The 25,246-nt window shown below is 43.0% G+C and overlaps 2 protein-coding genes across 6 annotated transcripts in view; one reads left to right on the top strand and one right to left on the bottom strand.

Moving 5' to 3' along the window:
- The window catches only part of SYN3 (synapsin III), a 214,478-nt gene extending 203,134 nt beyond the window's left edge, over nucleotides 1–11,344 (top strand). For all 4 annotated transcript variants that reach the window (XM_079992670.1, XM_079992667.1, XM_079992668.1 and 1 more), the window contains exons 12-14: nucleotides 5,512–5,584; nucleotides 6,512–6,809; nucleotides 8,446–11,344. In XM_079992670.1, coding sequence (XP_079848796.1) covers nucleotides 5,512–5,584; nucleotides 6,512–6,809; nucleotides 8,446–8,578 — 504 coding nt within the window. In that variant the 3' untranslated portion in view covers nucleotides 8,579–11,344. The remainder of the gene's footprint in view (nucleotides 1–5,511; nucleotides 5,585–6,511; nucleotides 6,810–8,445) is intronic.
- Nucleotides 11,345–12,180: 836 nt separating this feature from the next.
- On the bottom strand, nucleotides 12,181–24,845 carry FBXO7 (F-box protein 7). Of its 2 annotated transcripts, none has more exons than XM_079992655.1 (9): nucleotides 24,516–24,845; nucleotides 21,965–22,268; nucleotides 20,867–21,094; nucleotides 19,353–19,494; nucleotides 18,459–18,542; nucleotides 16,300–16,392; nucleotides 13,687–13,863; nucleotides 13,328–13,365; nucleotides 12,181–12,870 (listed from the first exon to the last, which is right to left on the bottom strand). In XM_079992655.1, the coding sequence occupies exons 1-9, from the start codon at nucleotides 24,635–24,637 to the stop codon at nucleotides 12,508–12,510; spliced, it is 1,551 nt and encodes a 516-aa protein (XP_079848781.1). In that variant the 5' UTR covers nucleotides 24,638–24,845; the 3' UTR covers nucleotides 12,181–12,507. The 2 variants fall into 2 exon arrangements, with proteins under 2 accessions (XP_079848781.1, XP_079848782.1); XM_079992656.1 differs by lacking the exon at nucleotides 24,516–24,845 and adding an exon at nucleotides 24,281–24,406.
- Nucleotides 24,846–25,246: the final 401 nt, after the last annotated feature.

The following is a 25,246-nucleotide window of genomic DNA, read 5'->3' as shown; positions in this document are numbered from 1 at the left end:
TGTTTTTATTTCAGAATATCCCAGTGATTAGGGGCACGAAGCTGTTCAAAGATTGGCAGAAAACCCTGTCCAGATTTATCTGGCAGGGCAAAAGAGCAAGAATTAAATTCAAACTACTCACAGACCGTAAAGACAGGGGAGGGTTTGCGGTCCCGAACCTGAAATTATACTATGAGACCGCATGTTTGTGTTGGATCAAGGATTGGATTGCGTTGAAAAACACGGACTTGTTAGATTTGGAGGGATTCGATGCTAGATTTGGTTGGCATGCGTATTTATGGCAGGATAAGGAGAGAGCACATAAAGGATTTGCCAACCATGTCTTTAGAGGAGCGCTGCTTGAAGTATGGAACAGAAATAAGAGACTTATAGAAAAGGACACCCCATGGTGGCTGTCACCAATTGATATCATCATAATTAAAAAAACTAACATGGAAGGACAAAGATGGACTTATGAGGAACTATTGACAAGATCAGATAAAGGATGGAGACTCAGACCTTATGAGGAAATAAAAGACAAATTAACAACTTGGTTGCAATACTATCAAATTAATGCGTTATGGAACGAGCATAAAAAAATAGGGATGAGTGAGAAAAAGTCCAGATATCAGGTAGAAATAATAGAAGGAAATTCTAAACGCCTTTCTAAAATGTATAATCAACTACTAGATTGGGACACCAAGGATGAAGAAGTGAAGGAAGTTATGATCAAATGGGCCATAGACCTTGGATATAATTTAGAATTTGATAGGTGGGTGAAACTCTGGAATAAGGATATGAAATTTACAGCATGTGTTGGACTCCGAGAAAATTTACAAAAAATGATGTACAGGTGGTATATAACCCCTGTGAAATTGGAAAAAATGTACAAGACCGGCGACAAAACTTGCTGGAAATGCAAATCAAAAGAGGGCGACTTCTTTCACATGTGGTGGGCCTGTAGAGAAGTGAAAAGGTTTTGGGGACTTATTTATGATGAACTAAAAAAAATATTGAAATACACTTTCCCTAAAAAACCTGAAGCTTTCCTCTTAGGAATGGTAGGGGAGGAGATAAGACGAGAAGACCAAACCATGTTCCAATATGCAACGGCAGCGGCCAGGTTACTTTTAGCACAAAACTGGAAGACCCCCAATATCCCAACTACTAGAGAATGGCAATCCAAATTATTTGAGTATATAGAGCTAGCAAGGATGCCACAGAAGATCAGGCATCAGAAAAATGTTAAATTTATTACTGATTGGAATAAATTTTTTACATATATAGAAAAAAATATAAAGGTAAAGGTAAAGGTACCCCTGCCCATACGGGCCAGTCTTGACAGACTCTGGGGTTGTGCGCCCATTTCACTTAAGAGGCCAGGGGCCAGCGCTGTCCGGAGACACTTCCGGGTCACGTGGCCAGCGTGACATCGCTGCTCTGGCGAGCCAGAGCCGCACACGGAAACGCCGTTTACCTTCCCGCTGGTAAGCGGTCCCTATTTATCTACTTGCACCCGGAGGTGCTTTTGAACTGCTAGGTTGGCAGGCGCTGGGACCGAGCAGCGGGAGCGCACCCCGCCGCAGGGATTTGAACCGCCGACCTTTCAATCGGCAAGCCCTAGGCGCTGAGGCTTTAACCCACAGCGCCACCTGCGTCCCTCAGAAAAAAATATAGGAAATATTAAAATTACAGTAGGTACAATATAAAGCCTGAGAGGTACTGACACAGATGGTAAAAACAAACTGCAGGGAGATAAGGTTAAAATAGAGCTCAAACCGTGATGGAGGGAAGTCATTAATGTAATGTTGTAATTGGATATATGTATGTGTTTATTTGTGTGTTTTGTTTTGTTTTTCTTTTTTCTTTCGTTTCTGTTGGTTTATATGTGTGCGTTGGTTTATATGTGTGCGTTGTTTTGTTTTTTAATTTGTATTGAAAATCAATAAAAAATAAAAAATAAAAAGGAGTGCCTGGTGTGCCCTGGCCCATGGGGTCACGAAGAGTCAGACACAAATAAACAACAACATAGCATAGACAACAGTGATTAGGCCTGTAATAGGTGTCAACTGGGCCACCAGCTGAAGCTGATGGAAGCCTCAAACGACAGCAGAAGGACCCCCAAGCTATGTACCACCTTCTTCAGAGGGAGTGTAACCCCATCAAGAGCAGACAACCTCCCATCCATTCAATCTAGGGACCCACCCACTAACAGTGCCTTAGTCTTGTCAGGATTGAGCTCCATTTTCTTGGTTCTCATCCAGTCCACTACAGAGGCAATGCACTACAGAGGCAATGCAATACACCCACTGCCCCACCTGCAGATGTAAAGGAGAAGTTGAGCTGTGTATCATCAGCATATTGCTGACAATGTACTCCAAACCTCTGGATAACCCCCTCAGCGGTTTCACGGAGATGTTAAACAGCATGGGGGATAAAATCAAATGCTGAGGAACTCCACATTGACGGCTCCACAGGGCCAAACAGCACACCCCAATCATCACTCGCTGGAAATGTTAATCCAAGTAGGACTGGAACCAGTGCCTCCTACCCCTAACTTGGATGGGATGCTTCCCCATAATGTAAAAGGGAACTATGCCAAGAAAAGTGGTGGAAACATCTGGAAATGATCCTTTCCTATTTATATCTCTATGCACAGTTGCCGAAGCACATGGAGTGGGGGGTGGGGTGTTACAGATGCACATGAATACACCCTACTTGACAGGTTCTGGGGCACATGCCCCAATTAAACAAAGAAAGCAGACTCTACCTGCACAACCTCTGCACTACAAACATCTGTGGTGATGGATTATCCCTGCATCTAATTACTGTATTGGCCTGATTATAAGCTGCGCCCGCAAATATGCCACACCTTTAAAATTTGGCTGCTTGGGGGACTTCCGGGTTAGCGCCTCCGGCAATGGCGGAGCTCCTCCGATCGGGAGGAACCGGCTCCGTGAAAAACAGGGTCTGACCGCCACAGCGAAGGCGGAGACCCTTAGAAATCACAGAGGGAAGAAGTCTGTGAACCTGGGATTCGGCTGGCACCTTCTGCGCCCCCCTACTTGCGGGGAGACCCGGTATCGGGAATCCGGAGCGACGTGGGGTGAGAGGCGCGGTGCTTTGAATCAACCGCTTATTTCACGGAGCGAAGCCGCATTGCTGCTGTCGGAGAGCGCTGACTTATTTCCTGTGGACAATTGGATTTTAAACAACAACCTGTGAGTAGAACGGGAAATTGAGCTTTTAAATAATTTAATTTGGCACCGAATGGGGAAGGTTCACACAGGAAGTCCACCTTCCCTTTCTGTAAATAGACTGAAGCAAAGTAGTTGTTAACTAAGGTTTTGGAAAGTCTTACGTAAAGGATTAAAATTCCACAAATTGAAACTATTAATTTTGACCAAGTGAACTTGCAGGAGAAGGTGAAAAATTAAAAATTGAAGCATCACGTCTCTGAACCTGGGAACGGTTTGCAAAAAGTCCATCAACGGTAAACAGGACAAATTTGACAGCTAGCTTTAAAAGAAAGACATTGTTTCTATTGCCTGCTTCTGCACTTAAAAAGAAGAAAAGGTAACTGGAAACTGTTACTAATTTACTTTTGGAATTGTGCTGGAAAGGATTGATACAAATGGAGACTGTCTTCCTCTAGAGGGAGTTTTGGGACATTGTTACAAGAGTGCAGCTGGGAAATTGGCCTTAAGATAAAGACTGTGAGAAACTAGTTCTGACCTTGAACATCTTAAGAATGTCGGCAAAGGAAGAAGTAGCGTCTGTACTGAATAGGACATTCTATTTGTTGGGAAAGCTGCATAAACAGATAGATGTCATGGCTACTAAGATTGACATTTTGGGAACAAAAGTGGGTATCAGCATAGAAGTCGACAAGAACCCGGCACAGGAATCTTTCTTAACTGAACAAATTGATGAATTAGAGAAGGAGAAAGTTGCTGTTGTTGAGTACAAAGCAAAACAAGGGGGAGCCTTAACCCTAAAGAGGCAAATGGAGGATTACAACTTGAGGCCTTATATGACTGTAATTAGGAGAAGCCAGTTTTTGAAGATGGGTGCCTGGCCTGATCTGGAAAAGGAAAGTTGGAGAGATCCCCTTATGCAGGGATCAAATGACTTTTGGAATATGAATTTGAGCCAGGAGGAGATTGGAGCTTTTGGGGCCATCGGACTTGGAAGAATTGTGAAACAAGATTTGGAATACTTTATGGGCCCTAGCTTTAACTATGCAAATCTGGCAGACCTGTCAAGAATATAAGCATCGTTGGGTTGGAGCTCCCCCGAGATCTGCTTTTTAGCACCAAAGATTATCAAGAAGATCGGCAAAAGGGAAGTGAAGAAGAGTTAAGAGCCTCGGATATAAGATCTCCAGGTTGATGGACGCTGGGAGGTTGATGGAACTGACGGCAGGGGCCGAGACCGGGGAGGGGAGACGGTGGAAGAAAATTGGGAATTTAAAGTGTGTATATGGAGATTAAAAAAAAATTAATGAGAGATGGAAAAATCATGGAATGAATTTTTTTTATGGCCCTAGGGGAAATGTCTTAAGAGATTAAGTTCAAATATATTAGTTTTAAGGAGAAATAAGTTTTAAACAAAGTAAAAATGGATGATTAATTGGTGAAAGAAGAGAATGTTAAATTACAGTATATTAAGATAAATTATTAGGATAAAAACAAAGGTGAAGGATCTGCTGAAATATCTAACTGAACCAGAATACAAAGAGGGGAGGTGTGAGGAGGTCAAGGAAATAAGCTAAAGAAAGAAAGTGATGTAAAGGTTTGATTTGTTCTTTTTTTTCTTTTTTGATTGTATGCATTTTTTTCTTTTTTGTCTGTTCTCTTTTTTATCTTTTTTTTCTTTGATGGGACTTGTTTTTATGTATTCTTTTGCTTTCTTTTTTGGTCTAATTGGGTGTTTTTCTGCTGTTATTTTTTTATTACTTATGTAACCTTTAAAATTTCAATAAAAATCTATTTTTTAAAAAATTGGCTGCTTGGGAGCCATGGATGGGACATGTGCCGTTGCTCTGAGCTGTTCTTGAGGGGGGGAGGTGGAGCCACACCGCTTTGACAGTGGCGTAAGGTCGCAAATATAAGCTGCACTTTAACTTTTCACAATCAAAGTTGGGGGGGGGGGAGGTGCAGCTTATACTCAGGCCAATACGGTACCTGGTTGCAGGCGATGTTCCTTCAAGCAGTTCAAATACACAGCACCATCACTTTTGAATGCCCTGATCACGTGCCCATCCCACCTAAACAGGTATTTTATGGCACTGTCAAAGCTGATATCACCTGAGGTGACCAAGCCCAAGTTTCTGAATTAAGTCTAGAGAAACATATTGCAGCATGCACCCCAATTTCCATGCAGTGAGAAAGTATTTAGGGATTTCTACACCAATCCAGAGTTCAGCTTCCTTGGAACGATGGTCATTGAGGAATGTAGTGTCTTTGGAGTATATGTTTTTATTTGCACACCTAAACAACCTGATTTTTTAAAAACAATTTTTACCTCCAGCCAAAGTCACAGATGCAGACTCAGGCAGGACCCCAGCTTGGACCACTTTCCCAACCCCGACCACCTCCTCAAGGTACTAGTCATACTACACTTTACTCGCTTGTAAGTTCTGCAAGAGAATATAATGGAATCCTCTAGGAATGCAGAATAGAAGTAAGGAATTCCAGGGCTATATAAGTATAGAATCCTAGAACAGTAGAGTTAGAAGGGACCCCAGGATCATCTAGTCCAACCCCCTGAAATGCAAGAATCACAGCTGGAAAGCACAAACCAAGCACCAAATTTTATTTGGTGGGGGGAGGGGAGGGCAGAGGATTTTTTAAACATCTTTATTCCTAGACAACATATTCTGGAATCAGTTGGATTCAATATCAGAGACTCACAGAACAGTAAAAAATACCAAAAATAGCTTTTGATGTCATAAATGGTATTTTGTTTCAGAAAAAAAAGACTTAAAAAACACTGGTGATTAAAAACAAACAAACCAAAGTGATGGATTTTAAGAGCCGAGGATCGGATACCTAAAATGGAGGGTACAGATATTTTATTAGTGGGGAATGATTAGAAAAGAGAAGGATAATAAATAGTTTTTTAAGGCGAGCTCTGTATTGTTAAGTTGCAGGAATGGATGACCTTGAAAAGATAATGGGCCAATATAATTTTGCATGACATTCCTGAAGGAGAGGCAAGCAGGGGATGGGGAGCGTGGATATCGAACACTGCAGCATCTGGAGATTGGTTTCCGCATGATCTGGGTTTGGTCTGGTCTGGTCTTTTGTACTGTCTGCGAGGAATGCGAATTCTATATTCAGATTTTGAAAAGGAAATTTGATGCAAAGCAGGGAGCCCTTAGCATTCAGCCATGCAGACAAATGGGAAACTGTACCGAAGGAAGGTCTGTAATGCTAACAGCAAGGAGTCCGATTACCTTAAGGGAGATGGTTCTTGCTTCCAACATATAGCACTTGATGTTTTATTTAAGTGTCCCTCTTTGTTTTAGGGGGTCCACGCCCGCCTCAGGGATCACAGCCAGCCCGGACGGGAACTCCACCCCAGCAAAGGCTCTCTCCCCAGGGTCAGCAACCTCTGAGCCCCCTGTCCACCTCACCACAGCAACAGAGGTCTCCTGGATCTCCCCAGCAAACTAGATCATCCGCCGGAAGCTCACCAAGCCAGCCTTCCAAACCAGGCACCTTCCCCCCACAGCAGCCTAGACCTCCAGCCCAAGGACGGGCTCCCAGCCAGCAAGGCTCCGGCGAACCAGCCAGGCAGCAGGCTCCTCCTCATCCTCATCTAAAGTAGGTGCCTTTTACAGTGAATATACTTAACATGACTATTGGAGTGGTGCGCTCAGATCAGCATGAGAGCGAGTCCAAACAAGGTGTACAGAAGAGGTCAAAAAGCCCTGAGGGGCTCGTGCAACTGAGTAGTGAAGGCAAGAACCCTCTGTCTCAAGTGGCAATAGTTTAATCATCAAACCCAACTATCAATTCCATAAAGGGGGCATTTGTGTGGAGTTGAAGCCCTCTACTACCTCCACCATTGTTGTGCTGGTACCTTCACCCAGCTTGCTAACAAGATTCTGGCACTGTAACGCTAAAAAGCCCCCAACACAAACTGCAAAAGGTCCATTAAGAGGAAGATTAACCAGCAGAGAACTCTCATCTTCCCCTTTCCAAATTTACCAAACATATTCACAAGGCTGTGGCTGCTCCATATAACAGAAATATGATTATGTACTTTGCACAAATCACACAGCTGCTTTTAGGAGCCCTTCCATGTACAGTATTTGTACACTGCAGAAGGACGGAGACAGCAGGTGGCAGCGGCAGCTTCTTAATCAATGTACATCTGCCCACCTGTGGCAGGAGCGGACGCATTTTTGTGCACAGGCAGACCAAGACGCACAAGGATTGTTGCAAGGGATACAAAAAGCTCAGTGGTGTACCTAATAGTACAGCGCTAAGGAAGAGGAACCCAATCTTCATGACCACTCTGTAGGGATAGTTCACATTTGAAGGCAAACTTCCCTAACTGAAACTGGGCGAGACAGGAGCAGAGTTGCAGGGTGGGAAGTGTGGCCATTGTTACCCAACTAACCTAGGGCAGGTTGCTTGGGCTTCAGGGGGGAGTCATGTGGGGGTAGTGGGAGGGGCTCATAGCAGCTGCAGCTGCTTCTCAGAGTGCCATGGCTCAGGGGATCCAGGCTGCTGCTGCCTGCTGGGAGGAGGGAGGGCATAGGGGGAAAGGAAAGGAGAGGAAGTCAACCCACTTGCCACTGATGAACAGGCAGCATTTTGCCCAGGGAAACGGCACCACTCACACTGCCTGTCTGCCTGTTTGCTCACTCGCACTTCTGAGCTGCTCTCTGGGCAAGCAGGAGGGAAGGATGGAGGCTGGTGCTGCCCATGCCCGCCCTATCGTTCCACGGCTCCCTGGTTGAAAACCGCTGTTCTAGGGCAAAGTGTGCCTAAAAATGCATGCATTTGTGAAAATCGCCTACAATCATGCCTATTAAGGAACATTGCTTGCAAAAATGCAAACTGCATACGAATGTGCTTGTTTTCTTGAGGATTTTAATTATAATAATCTCACCTTGCTGCAGAAATGTGTAGAACTGTATTTAAGATTGGGGAAATGAGAAACTGAGAGCAAAAATTGACAGATGAAGTTCCTGCCCTTTGCACACACTGCTCATGTCTATTACAAGATTGGATGCTTTAGTGTAACACTCAGGAGGAACAGGCAATGGTGGCTTCTGCTGTTATTTTCAGCAGCAGAAGGGCAAGGGTTGAAACTGAAGCCTGCTGGGCCCTGGAGCCTCCATAGCTGCCTAAATGTCTAGCTTTCAGCCCTCTCCTGTTTGCCCTTGTGAGAGAATTGGCCAGATCTTCATTCTTCTCTTTAACCCACCCCCCTCTCTCTCTCTTTCAGCAAGTCACAGTCCCTGACAAACACTTTCAGCCTCTCAGAATCCTCACAGCGGGGAATAGCCAATGAAGACGAGGCAAAAGCTGAAACCATCCGCAACCTGAGGAAGTCCTTTGCTAGCCTCTTTTCCGATTAATCTCTGCACATCAAGTGAGAGCAATTGTGGGCAGGTGGGGGGGGGCGAGAGTTACTTTTGTGGATTCATTTTTTTCTGTGTTTACCTTGAACTTGCCCAGGAACATCTAGAGTAGTTTCTTGTAAAACCTATTCACATGGACAGCAAAAAAAGGGGGGGGGTCTTGTGCACCCACCCATACTCCAGGCCCCCCTCCCGACTGCATCCATTCCCTATAACATCAGAACAAAGGCCTGCTATGCACATTCTTTACTCCCTACCTCAGGTTTGAGGAGTAAAGGCTACATATCTTGCAGTACATGTGAAGTTCTTCGGACTTCTAAAACTGCTATTGAGGCCAGGGGTGAGGAACATTTTTTTTCATCAAGAGCCACATTCCATTGGAGGCAGTATTAATAATGGCACTGTGGTCCTTTTCTCTGCCACCCTTTTTGCTGATTCCTCCCCCTACTCCCACCCCTTAGCACCCACATTTAGGCCAAGGTCTGAACATGGACCTTCGGCCACAGGTTTCCCAGCAGACATATGTATGGATGAGAGCCTGTGGCAGGTGGGGTGAACTGCTGCTGTTCATTCACCTTACGAATGGCACTGCGTGTGCAAACAAGTTCAGATTCTGCAAACAGAATCCCTTGAAGCTGTCTTTCTGGGTGTCCTTTTCACAGCACCTTAAGCACCAGTGTTTTAGTTTAATCAGTTTGAAGGATCACAGCACTGATTTTTTTTTTTTAAGAACCTCTGCTATGCAACAAGCTTTCCTACATAAACCCCAATGGAACCAGAACCATCGCTCCACGCCCAAAAGTGATAACTTTTAGTGTATAATTTTTATATATTATTGCAAAGCAAGCTTTTTTTGACACAGAAGTGAAATCTTCTTGGCTGGCAGATTTTTTAAAAAACAAACCTTACAGAATTGTTAACCATGTCCCAAACACATTATTAAAAAGAGGCAGAGCAATTTTCAGGGCCCTGCTAAAGTGGTTGACAGCCATCTGTAATTTAATGGCTGGTCAAACCTTTGGATCGGAGATCCAACACATCCGTGGACATAGCATATTAGCATTGCAAGCTTCTCAAATTGGAGCTAGAACAGACAGCTTCTTTGGCTGGATCCCAGGGAATGAGTTAAAATACCTAAATGCAATTTCATGTTAGTGGACCATCCACAGGTGGAGGAAAATATGCAAGTCTTTGCTTGCTTACAGCTGTAATTTAAAGTGCATTTCCAGTTCACTACAATGTAAAACAGTCATTTTTTAGGGAGATAGGGAGCAATTGGAAATCTTTGAACCACACCTGGAATAGTCATTCCTGTAACTACAACAACTGAGTTCTATGATGTGGCTATCATGAAGTAGATCACTTCCCATTTCAGCACTCTAAATTAGATTGAAGTTGCATGAAGTCACACCATGTACCCAGCTCACTAATCCTAACGTGTGGTTCACTCAGTTTTAAAACAAGCTGAATATGCAATTCTCCTGCAGAGCATTACTAATAGCCAAGCCCACAGATCTCAGTCCTGGTGCTACTTTTCGTGCACTCTGCAAAGTCTGACATATGGTGCATCACATTACATTGGGGAAACACTAAACAAAGCAACAGACATCACAAGCATTTTAATTTTAACAGCAATCTGGATTGCATTGAGACTTTGAAGAATAATTCAGCATTTGGAAATACTAATGGCTACGATCCAGAAACTTGCTGTTTATAAAAGGTGGTTTTGTGTTGTCTCGTTAGGCACAGCACTAGCCCATGTTATGCTGGGCTCAATGTTCATAATGACCTGATCTCAAAGGCTTTTATTTTCTTCAAAATGTCTTTCCAACAAAGCCATGTTTAACTCCAACTTTGCAATGTCATGAAGCACAGCAATATATCTCTGACTATTCTATCCCTTGACTGAGCTGCTTGGACCTTTTGACCTCAAAAATTTTATGAATACAGAAGCCGAAATCAGAACCTCTGGGGATTGCTAGCGCGGGGCTTTTCCTGCACCGCTACATGGGAGTGTTAAGATCCATTGCAAGCAAGTTACTGCATTTTAACCTACCTCAAAGCGATACAATAATTCACATATTATTCAGTGCAGAAAGGGCTGCTATAGAAATGAGGGCCACCAATAGGCCATCTTATCAAAAAGGGGGGGGGGGCAAACTACACCAGTGGAATAGTATTGCTTAGGAGAAAGCCCTCCTATTTTTTCTACACCCAGTGTATGGAGCTGCAGATGGGCCTGGTGGAAACCTGCCACTATACAGTACCAGAAGACTCTTAGAAGTGTATCTAGAAGGCACTTGCTGTTTGGTAGCACATCAGAACTATACTGCTATATTTAAGCACTGGTTTGGGCATGTTCTCAACTGAAAACATTTTAAGTTGCTTATGGCACTTTACCCCATTGTAAGCTAAAATTAAGTTTAAATCTGTGCTCACAAGTTTAACAACCCAGTAGCACTCTCTGCCTCACCAAAGCTGTACAAGTATCAAGGGGCCACTTCTAACCTTTAACACAGCATGCTTGGAAATACTGTGACATCCCTAAACCTTAATTGGGCGATTGCTTGAGCAAGCTTAGCGAAGTGAAAAGCAATACAACTAAACTAGAAACCTCATTCTTAACAGAGTACACATTCTATACACACCCAGAAATCATACCATTCAGGGATGTGTATCTAAAGCTGCAATCAGTAAAAAAAAAAAAATGCTTTCTTTATCTCACGCAGCATTATGTGAAGCCTTATTTAAACCCCATCAAACAAAAGAAACTTGGGACTTTACAGTAAATTCACTTATTAATCAGTACATCTGAATCAGCTGAAAACATTAGATTAAGAAAAACCAATCACCTGTAATTAATTCCCCCTTACCAGCCAATCCTTTTTTCCAGCCATACCCCCTCTTTACTCTTGGATTCTTTGAACACAAATCAGGTTGACTGGCTCTATGGATAGTTACATCTTTTACTTCCTGTCAGTTGTGTATGCAAACATATAGAACAAACCACAACTAAGTATTTTTGCAAATATCCCTTGCTTACAATTGGTGAAAATAAGTCTTGGGCTCATTCACCTCTAGTACACAGTGCTCACCATATTTGATTGTACAGAGTCAGTTCTGTCATCTTATTTTATAATGCCCTTAAATGTTCTTTCCTGGTAGAAGAATCATTCAAGGCACAAAGGCAATGTCTTATTGTCAGTTTTTGGCATTCTTTCTTACTCATGGTTAGTTTCTGGGTTGCATGATGTTATTCAACTGTCTGTAGTTGAAACTGTTCAATGTTTTATTCTTTCAAGTGTAAACAAAAAAACATTTTTACCTTGTATTGTTTGTGCATTGAAGTCCTGAACACCAAGTTTGCTTTTCAAGTAATAAAAAAAAGAGAAAAAGACTTAGCAACAGGTGGTATCTGAAAGCGAATCAAATCAGATACATTTTGGGGGCCATGGGCTTTCCATATGTCAGATGTTGCATAGAACAGGAAGTTCTCTCATGGAAGAGAAATCTAATCAGGCCAGCTATTCAGGGAAAATCACCACCACATTCATTTAATAGACCTATTTAAAGAAAAACAGTCCAGACCAACATAATACTTTGTGTTTAAAGTGCTCTTTATCTGATGTAGCTAAAGCCAACCACCTTTTGCTTTCTAAGAAGCAGTTTGCAGATGGTAACGAAAAGAATTAAAGTTTTCCCCAAAGTTTTTTCAGAAAAGTCTCTCCAGTTCCAAGGGAGGCAGCACTGGTCATTTGCATGGTGTGGAGCCCAAACCCCCAGAATTAAGATCTCCTAGTACATATGCACTGCCATAATTAAAAACGACAACAACCAGACACCTGAACCCTGTGGCTGAAATATCCTACAGTGTGAAAGCAAACCGATGAGCAGATATGTTTAAAGCCCTAAAAACCAAGCTGCAGTCATATGAATGCACGGCGGTTATCAATCGGACGGACCCGACTGCCTCTTCCTCGGAGTGTGGGGCAAGGATCTGGAAGTGAATCAATGTGTTGCCTGAAAGTAAGGAATGGATCTAAGGGAGAAAGCTGAGGAAGCTCCCTAGCTCCAGAAAAGAGGGAGTGGATCGGGTCTGCAATATATGGAGCTGATGGCCTTTCATCATGTTCACCACCAATGATCATTGGGGGATAAAGAGGATTGGGAAGGAAAGGATTGGGATATATCGAGTTAGGATGAAGTGGCACAGGAAGGAGGGGGGGTAGAAACATCATGTGTCGCCACCTCAGGGCTTCCTTCTTCTGCTTCCATTTTTTCTTGTAGAGCTGTGGAAAAAAAACAAATGAAAAAGGCTTAACCTACCTATAATGATAAATACAATATGCATTTAAGTCCAAACATTTTTCAAAGTATCACAATCCCCAACACAACTGCCCCCAAATCAAAGGGTGTTCTGAACAACTTCCTAGTTTAGAGGAAGATGTCCAACTAGGCTGGCCTCCCTTTCTTTTCTTTAAATAAAATTCCCCAACCCCCACAAAGGAGACCAGAAATTGTAGGACTCAGATTCCACAGATTATACAGGTTGGCATCAACTTTACCTCAGGATGAGAACAGAAATCGCATGCTGGCGGCACAGGGACAGCGGGAGGCCCCATTAGCTAAAGTGGTACCTCAGGTTAAGGATGGTTTCAGGTTAAGAACAGACCTCTGGAACTGATTAAGTTCATAACCAGAGACACCACTTTATTAGAATTTTTTTAAATCAAGAAAGTTACTCACTTCCTTCCAGTCTGTATCTCGGGGCCTGGTAACAGAATCTAAGCAGAAATCACAAATTAGAAATCAGTTTCTAATACAGCAATCCCATAAGACATTTCTGTACCGCAGAAAACATACTCCAGTTAATTCAGGAAGTTGGTGCTGTGTTTTATATTAATTTTTTTAAAAAAAATTAAAAACCTTCCAGCAGATACAATACCACAAGTCCCTCTGGTGGGTGCACCCTTTTATCCAATAACTATTCCTTGAATAGTTATAGCTATATTTGCCAGCTGCCCTCCACTTAATACAACTAGGTTTGGGATCAAGCCTGCCATTTCACCTCAAAGCATCATAAGAGGAAGTGAGTAGGAATTCACCTCTAAAATCCCGCAGGTACACAAATCTCCACAGTAGTTGATCATTTGAAGCAGCATAGAGGTCATGGCAAACAGCAGACAAAGATAAAAGTGAGCGGAAATCCAGGAGTCGGAGAATCCTTAGTTTCAGTTCCAGTGGAAGAACCACCAAGCCAAACACATCTGGGAGGTTCAAAGCTAGTTAAGATAGAATGGGAGTGGAGATAATGGCATTATACACAGTGCTGCTGTAATAAAATATAGTTTATTATAATATGGTTTATACAATCACAAACTGCTGTCAGATACAAGGCTTGCTGTTAGAATGCAGCTAGAAAACAGTAGCTTTCAGAACAAAAACCTCAAAATGAAAATAATTGTTTATCAAGGGAATGAACAATACAGTACCATGCCCTCTTTTATGACTTAGTAATGGCCTACAAACTGGTTGACAGGCCTCATTTTTTAAATGATGACAGTGCTTGAGAGACAATAAAGCCACCACTTAATACAAGCTGGTACAGTAAAGCACCACCAGTTCAAATGAAATATAAGCAGAGTACAATGGTACCTCAGTTTACGAACTGAATCCGTTCCAGAAGTCAGTTCTTAAACCAAAACCGTTCTTAAACCGAGGCGTGCTTAACCTAATGAGGCCTCCTGCCACCAGTGCCCTTCCATCGTTCAGATTCCATTCTTAGACTGAGGTAAAGTTCTCAAACCAGGACACTATTTCCGGTTTTGCAGAGTTTGTAAACAGAATTGTTCATAAACTGGACTGTTCTTAAATTGAGGTACCACTGTAATATATTCAGCCCACATCTAATGCCCATCCTTTAGGCTCCATCTCTAATGTGTCTGGTGACGTGCCAGTAAAATACATGATTTTGCATAGGGAGGATCTGTTTCAATCCCTAATATCATCAGTAGAATATCCTTAACAGAAATACAGGAAAACTGTCTCTCCAAGACCCTTTCAGGATGGTTACAACTGGAAAAGGCAGACCAACAGTCTGATTTATTAGTAGTAGTGTTTGGTTGGTCCTCTATGGGGGGGTCTCCAATGGTCAGCTGTACATGTTCAATGCTACTAGTGGCTAGAGTTCAAAAGACAGAAGTCAGTAATTTGTCCAAGTGACTTACAAGCTCTACCACCACAAGCGACACCTAAATTTCTAAGGCAAAAATTGATGTTCTAAAGGGAGTGAAGGATCTCAGGGTAAGCTATGTGTTGTTTCAGTATCAGGTCCAGCTAACAGCCTGGCCAAGGAACTTCACTAAGGCATCTCACACACATACACTCAGAAAATAGGTGTGCGGGTGGGGGGAGGGGGCGGCACTTAAGAAAAATAATTCTGCCTCTCAGCTAGTCCCATTATAATCATATGGCCGGCTAATATTAAAGAGACCAAGCTTCTCTGGGAAAAATGGGCAGTGTGAATGGTTGTCCGCTATGGGACAAACCAGGTGAGACATTTGGCCTGAAGTTTGGCACTGTATATGTGAAACCAAGTTGCCGACCTGAAAGGAAGGGCCACTGAGGCAGACTGGGGCAGTTGAATGGGAGGGAAGTTTTACACTCTGCCACAACTGGAAATTCCATTGTGGGAATAGTATGTGTGGCTGGGGCAGGGGCTCCAGTTCCAACCAGGACTATGGCAGAAGCAAAAGGCTAGAGCCCATCTCTTCTCTCTATGCCCCTACATACACACACAAACTGGCCACCATTTGGGGGGGGGTGCAATTAAATCACCTATGCAACACCAAACATCACATCTAATTTGGTCCTAACCACCAAACTCCTCTATGGCTTCAGAAATATACACACTGGACCACCGCCACATCCCAGGTCTGGGAACCTAAATCTCAGGCAACTACAACATGACATTAGCTCTGCTCAGTATGCTGCATTCTATAGTTTTTCATCAGTCCAGGGATGGTGGGAGGAGAGAACCCATACAGATCAAAGCCAGCCTTTTATTGCTTTCTATATTCTCAAGCCACAGAGGAAACAGACTCTCCAGCTGGCTCAACAGAAGAGGTCTTTGCCCCTTAAATGAAACATGAATCTCTTTTAGACTTCAAAAGGCAGTTTCAGATTTTTATCTATTTTATTAACATTTCCCAAATTAGCAATTGGTACTTATTCAGTTTTGTAGGTCATTCACTGCAACCATGACTATACTTGAGGGGTAGAAATATATTGATTTATGAATACTGGAAAGCAATCCGACACTGGAGGCTGGCTGCCCAATCACCCGTAGGAACTGCATCCTTCCAGTGCTGGGACCCATCTTAATCACTTGAGATTAGAGGATGGGGTGAATCCTAAGCAGGAGAATCAGACCTTAGAAGCCAAGGATTCACACACTCACATGCCCATGAACACAGATACAAGGCTACAAAGTCTGTAGGCAAAGACAGTTTAGCATACCAGAAGTATGCAATGCGTCTCAGTGGTGAGTTCCAAGCTGGTGGGTCTGTGCACTTAATAACCAAAAGCAACATGGAAACTAATGGAGAAGTCAGAGAAAGAGAATTGGCAGTGCACTCTTAATATATTCTTTAGCCTCTATGACAAAGCACTGTTTTCACAAAGGATCCACAATATGCTTCCTTCAGTGCTTTTCTTACCTTGCCGGGTAAAAGCCAGAAGAGGGTACACCAGCCGATCTTTAAAGAGACGTGATAGCTTCTGAAGATCCTTATATATTCCTGCAACATTCGCTTAAAAAAAAAAAAGTTTGATCATCATAGGTTTGCAAATTCCCACTCACCCTATTTTCTACAGCAAATGTCACCTTTAAACAATTAAGCAGAAAAGGAGCTGATCTTATTCCAAATGTGATATACCACAACAATTACCGTATTTTTCCGTGTATAAGACTAGGTTTTTTCCTTTTAAAAATATGTTTAAAATTGAGTGTCATACACAGATACAATTGCCCCCCATTTTCTTAATTTTGAGTCCACAAAAACAAGGGGCGTCTTATACACGGGGGCATGTTAAACACAGAAAAATACAGTGTTTCTCTGGGATAGTATTCGCAAGGTTGAATGATTATAGAGCAAGAGTAGCTAACATGGTACCCTTCAGATGTTGCTGGACTACAACTCCCATCACTCCTGACCACTGGCCATGCTGGCTGGGGGTGGTGGGTGTTAGCGCTCCCCATGTATTGTTGGCTAACGTTAGCTACCCCTGCAGTAGCGCATCTAGGTGAAAAGAGTCTGCTTTGACTACAAATTCAAGGTCCTGCCATTGGAGGGGAGGGGAGGGTAGAAAATATGGAGCTGTATGCAATGAAGGCGTCCCATCAGTGCAATGACTTCCACTTGCACAACAGGATTCCTCTCTCTATCTTTATGTGGCTTCTGCTCCTCCCAAATCTGTTCCAGAGGGTTGGGGGAACTCCCAGAACAAATCTGGGAGTGCAGAGGCATACAGGAAGAAGCAGCTCTGATCCACAGACAGAAGCCCTTGTGCTAATAGGATGACTTCACTGGCTATAACCCATTAGAGCAGTTATATAAAATAATAAACACTGAGGGAGTCTTTTAAGTATTTTAATACAAGAGATAGTATATGAAGCCCTATGTGAAAACGCTGCCATAGTTTCAATGCTGCAACTCCCTCTGCTGGCCAAATGTCCATCATTACACAAGACTAAACCAAGCTAGCAGGCCGACTTGAAGACTTCTAGATTGACACCAGTTATGCTCAGAGTTCAGCCTTCCAGAAATGTGTAGCAGAGGGTGGGACGGGAGAGGAAGATCAGCACTGCACCACCCACTCCAGCCCTAACCTCCACCTTTTCACAGACTACGTCTCTACATAGCCACGAGTACAAGTTTTCCCGTTTGTGCCCTGGATAGATGGAAAGATACAGAGCGTATATACAGAAGCCTATGTGTATTTGCATGGTCTATCTGCAGACTCATGGATGTCAGGAGCAAGGCCTGTAAAGTGGTGTTTACACATATACCTACCCACCATTTCAGCATCAATGAAGACTTAAACAGCACTACAGTCATACCTCAGGTTACAGACGCTTCAGGTTGCATTTTTTTGGGCTACGGACCCGCCTAAACCCCGAAGTACTGGAACGGGTTACTTTCAGCGTTTTGGGGGTCGCGCATGCGCAGAAGCGCTAAATCGCAACCCGTGCGTGCGCAGACACGCCGCTGCGGGTTGCGAACGTGCATCCCGCACGGACCACGTTTGCAACCAGAGCGTCCACTGTACTGTGTTTTATCTTTTAAATCCTCAAATTTATGAGGTTATCCGGGAGGTGGGGTCATTGCCCTACACTAAAATATTTTTGGAATATGAAAGGATTGCCTGCCACAGACATCTTGCCATTTCTTGACTAACTTGATAATGATAGTGGATAACATCATTAATAAAGGATTATATTCCACTGCATGCTCAGAAAGGTTTTGTGGCAAGCAGTTGTCAGTTCCCCCTGCTTGCAACACACAAGGAATCTCTTCTGCACAACTGGCAGCCAATTATCTTTTTCTTTGTGGTATCATCTTTCAGGGACCTCAAAATCTGCCTGGAGCCCACAAGGTCTTCTGGAATCTCAAACACAGTTTCAGCAAACTGTGAAAAGACAACACAGTTACAAACTTGGAAGATATCTGCTGCCCTGCTTCGGCAGGCATTCCTCACTCATCTGTCAAATTTGCCCAAGCCCATTAACGCTTCATTTCACTGAAGAGCAAGACTGACCACCTGAAAGTCAGGAGCACATTAAATTATGTATTGAAAAGTTATATATAAAAAGTACCCGAGTTCTCAAAACAAATGAATGATGTTGGCAGAAGCTGCAGCCTCTTCACACTTTTGATGTCATCAGCAATCTTTAACATTACTGCAAGAGACAAAGAGGACAATGAGAAAACATCCTCAACATTTAGTTGCCAAAGAAAGCCTTATTCTGAATCCAATCTTTGCTCTATCTGCTTATGTTAAAGGTCCATTGGAATTCAATGACACTGAAATTTTACATTTATTGACTGCGAGTCAGGTCCATGAGATGGAAAAATATTAATCTGTTGATGAATAGTTTGAGATTTTGGAATATGGCATGTATAATCAAGATTACTAAAATGGTAAAAGGAAAGGAAACAGCAAAACAATTTGATTTATTGGGAAGCAGAGGCTCTGTTACGTACTGGAACAAGTGTTGAAGATGCAGCCCAGCTTCATTTTCTGTTGTGGGGATGATTTGATAACTTATTTATGCTTAACTGATTATTTTAGTTTACACCAAACAAATTACTGTAAAAGAGGCACTTGCTAGAAGCACTTAGTGCCAGCAGAAATGGACATAGTCAGCAGCATCTGTACAAGTCAGCTTTTCTATTATAGAATTATACTGAATAGTTGCATTACTATACCAATGAGAATTCACTAGCTCAGAAGTGAGTCACATAAAAATATCCAATTTCCATCCCAGAGTTAAAGTTACAGAGACATTTATTTAAGATGTCCTGTATTTCAATACAGAAAAGCACCTTGGTTGTGCTTGATAGCCCACAGGTGCTGATGCCATAGCAGAAAATATTCAGACTCAATGGAAGCTCATTTCAGGCTTCTGCTAGCATTGGAAGAAACTTGAGAGGCAAAGAGCGATAGTCACAAGGTAGCTTTCAACCAGAGTATTTTCAAGAACACTTACCATTGACAACAATAAGGTTCCCCAAAGTCACACAAGTAAGTGCAGCAAAGCCATTTTCACAGAGGGGGTGGGTATACTGCAGCTTATAGACACCTTTGCTTCTCCAGTTCTCAGGCATTGATGTTGCCTTTGCTTCTGTTCCCTGGAAATGGAGGGAGGAAAACAGTTACTGTGACAGTCCCCACCCTTCTCTCTTCCTGAAAAGTGATATTTCCATAAAACTAGAGACTGACTAGGCCAAAGACTTTTATTCTGAACGTTTGAATTCTGCAATGTTTGTAGCTGACACTGCAGGGGTCAGGATATCACAGCAGTACAATTTATACTGCCCTGTCTTGTACTGTACAATCCAAGCTGGGCTGGAACAGAAGGGACTCAGGGAGCAAACGTTCTCAGGGCCTAAATTTAGACAGACAGCAAGACACATCTAAATCCACCAATTCAAATGGTCTTACATAAGTCTGTCTCACATGTTGATTTAGTCTGAAAAAAACCTTTTCTTGGGATTTCTCATGTGACTGTCAAGCAAATATTTGGTGGTGGGGGCTTTCAAAGAGCATTTTTTTTAAATTCAAGACATTGAACTGAATGCAAATTAAAACTATCATACCAAAAAATTCAGTAGGCTCCATCAAATCAAAGCCAGTGTATTTTGTGTTTAACCTACTTTACAGATGTTTTGAAACTTCTCAATTTGGTTTCTTATGTGGGGACTTTACAGAGTTTATAATACTTGTTGTGATGGTACATGGACGTGATTTCATAGTTTACTATAAATATTTATACATCCATCAACCATGTCCAAGACAACTAGCGTCAAATACAAAAAATAAGACATTTAAAATAAAATTCAAAGATTCTGCATGTAGGAAGGATATTTTTTTTTAAAATGTTGATAATTTTACATTTTTCTGGGGATATTACTTTACTTTAAAGAAGTGCTGCCCACCCCAAGCTTTCTAGATGGAAAGGAGCAAAATATGGGGACGGGGAATAAAAAAAACTTTTCCAGTTTCAATAATCTTTGCTTAATGAAGGCAGAGCTCTTAACCAAAAATCCCTTTAGACACTTTCTCTCCACCCACAAGCTCATATTCACATGCTCCCTGCCTTACCACCTCAATTATAACCTGCAAGTTATCTTCACTAGTATCCAGCCCAAAATAAAATCCACAAAAATCTCCTAATATGCAAGCACACAGGGCCCCAGTGTAAACTTCAAGGTAGCTCCCTGGAAAGACGAGTTTGTAAGTTAGGAGTTAGCCTCATGAATGTGTACTTCCTCACATTACCGACGCATCTAACGCAAGTCATGGTTCCTCACACATCAGACACAAACTATGGCTTGAACCTGAGTTGGTATACTGTGGGGACAAGAGAACGTGGCCTCTGTTAATCAGTAGATGGGAGAGGAGATGAAGCTACCAGGATCAACTAGCACAGTGCAACATTACTATCCACCCCCCTCCCCATTGAGTTTCAGAGGAAGCTGGTCTTTCACTTTTTTTGCTTACTTGAGGTATGTAACCCGTCTCCATCATGATAAGATGTATCAAAACAATCAAGGCATCGTTGGCACTGGTACACTCTGCAGCGTGGTAAAGGGTCTGAAGTGAGTGCGGCACTTGCCCGTCCGTAGCTTCAGAGCAAAGCATTGGCTCTGAAGGGTAGGAACCAACAGCTTCAGGAATATCAAGGTCACCTGAGACAGTCTCTGGAGCAAACTCCTGGCTGGATTCTGCCTTGAAAGGAGAGCAGCAGAAACAAGGGATTCAAAAAGTAGCCATAATAAGCATGGGAGAAAGTGAAACAACATGATCTAGGTTTCAGACTATCTGCTGTTTGTGGTAGTAATGCTGCCAATACAGTTGGGTATTTGGAAAAAGCCTGGTCCGTAAAATGATGTGTATGCCTCAGTATAAATATGTAACCCATGCAGTTAACTTTGCTTTTCTTGCAGTTCTGATACCAAGTTTGTAATAACCTTGAACAACCAAAGGCTCCCTCCCTATAGACCAGGAAGCCCTGTCATTATTTGGGATTGATCATCTTTGCTGTGAGTCCTGGAAGACCGGCTCCCTCTGCCTTGCTGGCCTTTTTCTGCCTGGCCTGCGAGAGTGGGGCCCTGACTGACTGTGGCTACAAAAACAAAGGCTGCTGAACATACTATTGGGTTGCAGTATTGTTGGGGGGGGGGCATTGCTGGGAGGAGAGTTGTTGCTGTTATTGAGAATAAATTTTTTTTGTATCTTTGGTTCAACTTTGTTGTACACTTTTTGATGTTTTATTTATTGATATTTATTTATGGAGAAGTGTATGACTTCTCTTGTTATGTTTGCAGTTATGTCACGTTCCTGATGTTATAAGCCGCCTTGAGCATGGTTTTAACTCTGGAAAGGCAGCATACAAATAAAATGATGTGTGTATACCCAGTTGTGGGAACTGACCAAGAGAAAAATTAATAATGGGTGGCTTTCCATAACACAGGTGGCCTCTCTAATGTGGTTTAAGCCGCTACACATTTCTCCTCTATTCTTTTCACACAAGACACAGCATTTATTTTTTTAAAAAGAAAAATTAAGTGAGAGCGTCTTTAGTTCCTATGGACTTACCGTACTGTCACTCATTTGGACATCATCTTGGACTTCATGGTCTGCTACGTGCCTGTTGTTTTTTTCACTATCTGGGCTCCTGGGCTGGCTTTGGCATGGATCTGAAGTAGATGATGATGATTCATGATTCTGTGATGGATGCACAGATGAGGAAATAGATGCAGGTAATCTGGGTGCAGCATCGGCCTCTTCTAACACCAAACATATCAAGTCTCCTGAAACAACCCCCAACGATGTTAGGGTTTCCTGCTCTCCTGTGAGGGAGTCTTTCTTGTTCAAGGTTATTACAACCTTGGAATCAGAACTGCAAAACAAAACAAAACAAGAAACAAAAAATTAACTGCATGAGGAACATGTATTGAGGCATACACACCATTCTGCAAACCAGGCTATTTCTAAATACCCAACTCTATCAGCTACATCACCACCACAATGCAAACAGCAGATAATGTGTGAAACCTGTGTCATGTTGTTTCTCCCATGTCTGTTATGGTTACTGTAGCCCATTGCCAGCATGCATATGGTCATAAGCATCCCATATGGATGGGACCAGACACACTGGAGTGAAGCTTTTCCAGATAGAGGATCATATTAGACCAGTAGAAAGCTATTTGATTTTTATGTTTACATCCCACCTTTGCTCCAAGGAGCTCATGATGACATACAGTTCTCTTCCTCCCCATTTTTTTCCATCACAAGTACCCTGTGAGGCAGGTTAAGCTGAGAGTAGCCCAAGGTCATGGGGGAGTACATTCCAGACCCACACAGAATCACACACCCTTCTTACACAGATTCACATATGCTAATTATTCCCCATGAAAACAGGGACAAATATTGACTGTAATTACTAAGAATTGAAGATGTCACCTTCCACTTTCTTCACTTTTTTATGAAGTTAATTTTTAAGGAAAAGGTTCTCCAACACCTTTGAATTATCCAGACTGTGCAGAAGACAAAAATAACTCCCTTATTCCAGTTATACACATCACTGTGTGCTGAAACTGCAAGCCTTGCTTTAAGGCTATTCAAAGTCTCTAACATAACGCAAGTGTATCCTGAAAATGGCATGTATGCCACTGTGCAATGTGTGGCTTGCTTTTTGCATGTTTGCAAGGAACAAAGATCTATCTCTCTGCTGAGACATATACCCCTCTGTTTCCTTCCTGCAAAGGAATGTGCTTCAATTGCACAACTGCTCTCCACTGAAAACCAGATGGGTGGGAAGTGAACCAGAGCCATGGTTTGGGCAACTGTGAACAAGTCATAGTGAGCATCAGGGTCACACATTCCTCCTCTACATGCAAAAACAGGTGACAGAGAACTTTCACTTTAGAATCAACCACAGTTCATTAGTAATTGCAGCAGGTAAATTATTAGTTCCAAAATAATGGAGGAAGGAATCAGCAATGCATGTTTTGTTAATAACACAGCTGTAGCAAATGTAACGGTTCTGTCTTCTAATTCAAGTTATACTTTAAATGCAACCAAGTTCTCTCAAAGCCAGCTGCCTGCAGTATTCCACCTCCAGGAACCACAGCTGTTTCACTTATCATTCACTTGCACACACACAGTAATAAGCAGCGATAGTGTTGTTATTTCTGTAGTCAATAAACGAAACTGTGCTCCTGGCTTTCAGTTTCACATGTGCCAATCAGCTCTGCAAGGCCTCATTTTTCTACAGGTCAGTTTCAGTAACTCTTCCCTTATGTCAGTACTGACAAATTAACATTGTATAAATGCAATAAGATACAACAACAAACTATTACAGTCGCAGACCAGCATAATAAAAGCATGTGAATAAACCAGCATGTGAATAAAAGAAAGCAGATAAGACTTAGAAGAGGAGAGGGATAAAAACGAACAGTTAAAAGTGATTATAACTCACATAAACTTAGAGCAGACAAGAGAAGACAGACAAGCGGTTAAAGGTTCTATAAGGGAAGGAAGGTGAAGCAGCACAGGGGCCTTGCATTATGGGCCTTCAGTTTGGGTCTGATTTGTGATAAAGGTAAAGCCAATCGAAGAGAGAAGTGAATGGAAACTCTCACCCATTATTTTATTCCTGCATCTATACATGACTCCCAAAAAGTCTGACAGGGTGTACTACATATACATATACACATATATACTGTATATATACATATACAGAGACACACAAGCACACGTTATTAGCCTCCATTATTTCCTTTTGACAAATGGATATACAGCCTCCACTCTTTGCCATCGCCACTGTATCGCATTGGACAATTTTTCCGTCCTTCTGTAAGCAGCGCAGCGCGCCAGAGTTTTTAAGCAAGATAAATATGCCTTATGTACCCCAAATTAGACGCCTTCACCATGCCAAGAAATGGGGGAACCCAGGACCTTCCCGGCAGCAAAGAAGCTGCTCTTCCCCGTTTCTAGCCGCCGTCCTCCTCCCCTGGGCCCACGGGTGACTTCGAGGGAGCCCAGCAAAGGCGTCCGCGAAAGCTACTCCTGCCCGCGAGGCTCCTTGCTCGTGCGTCTACTCCCTTCTCACACACACACCTCCCCGCCACGGTTCACACGTTACCTGTAACCGCAAGAGGGCAAGAGCGTCGTGCAGATGTGCGCGCGCAGGTCCCCCAGAGTTGGCTCCTCCCCTGGCAACTCCAGCAGAACCGTTCGCTTCAGCATCCGCACGCGGAGCTTCATGGCGGCGAGCCTTTCCCCGCCGCCTCCCCGCAGGAGACGAACCAGGGCCCTCAGCGACGGCGACGGCGGCAGCGACGGAGGAAGAAGCCACTGCGGGCGCGGGGGCTTCTGGGTGCCGTTGTTGTTGTTCGTGGTTTTGGTTGGTTGAAGCGCCGCCTCCTTCACCCGCCGCCCCGCCCCCGAGACGCCGCGAGGGCCCGCCCCTTGGCCTTCCCGGCCTCGCCAGCCGCGGCAGTCGAACGACCCCGGAAGCCAACGATGCTCCATCGACTACTCGGTTTTCTTCGGAACACCCGTTTGCCCTGCCTCAGTAACAGGGCATGGGGAAAGTCTGCCTTCCCCTCGATCGATAACATCTGTATTCCGTGCTCTTTCGAGTACTTGTGTTCAGTTCTCTGGCGGCTGTACATGTGCAATACGTTGAAGAGGGTTTTAAGCTGTGCCTCCATTTATACGCAACTTTTATATTTGTATATAAACTCAAATATTAAGAAATAAATAAAACCAACCAACTCTCCAGTAATCTCCTTCAAATGCAATCAAATCTGCTTTAAGCGCTGAGCCTCTGGAACTTTTCGAAGCCCCATTTGCACTATACATTTAAAGCTG

This window comes from Podarcis cretensis (genome assembly GCF_951804945.1).
Source record: "Podarcis cretensis genome assembly, chromosome: 10".
Taxonomy (NCBI): Eukaryota; Metazoa; Chordata; class Lepidosauria; order Squamata; family Lacertidae; genus Podarcis; species Podarcis cretensis.
Note: the sequence above shows the minus strand (reverse complement) of the source record. Positions and strands in the feature narration are given on the sequence as shown.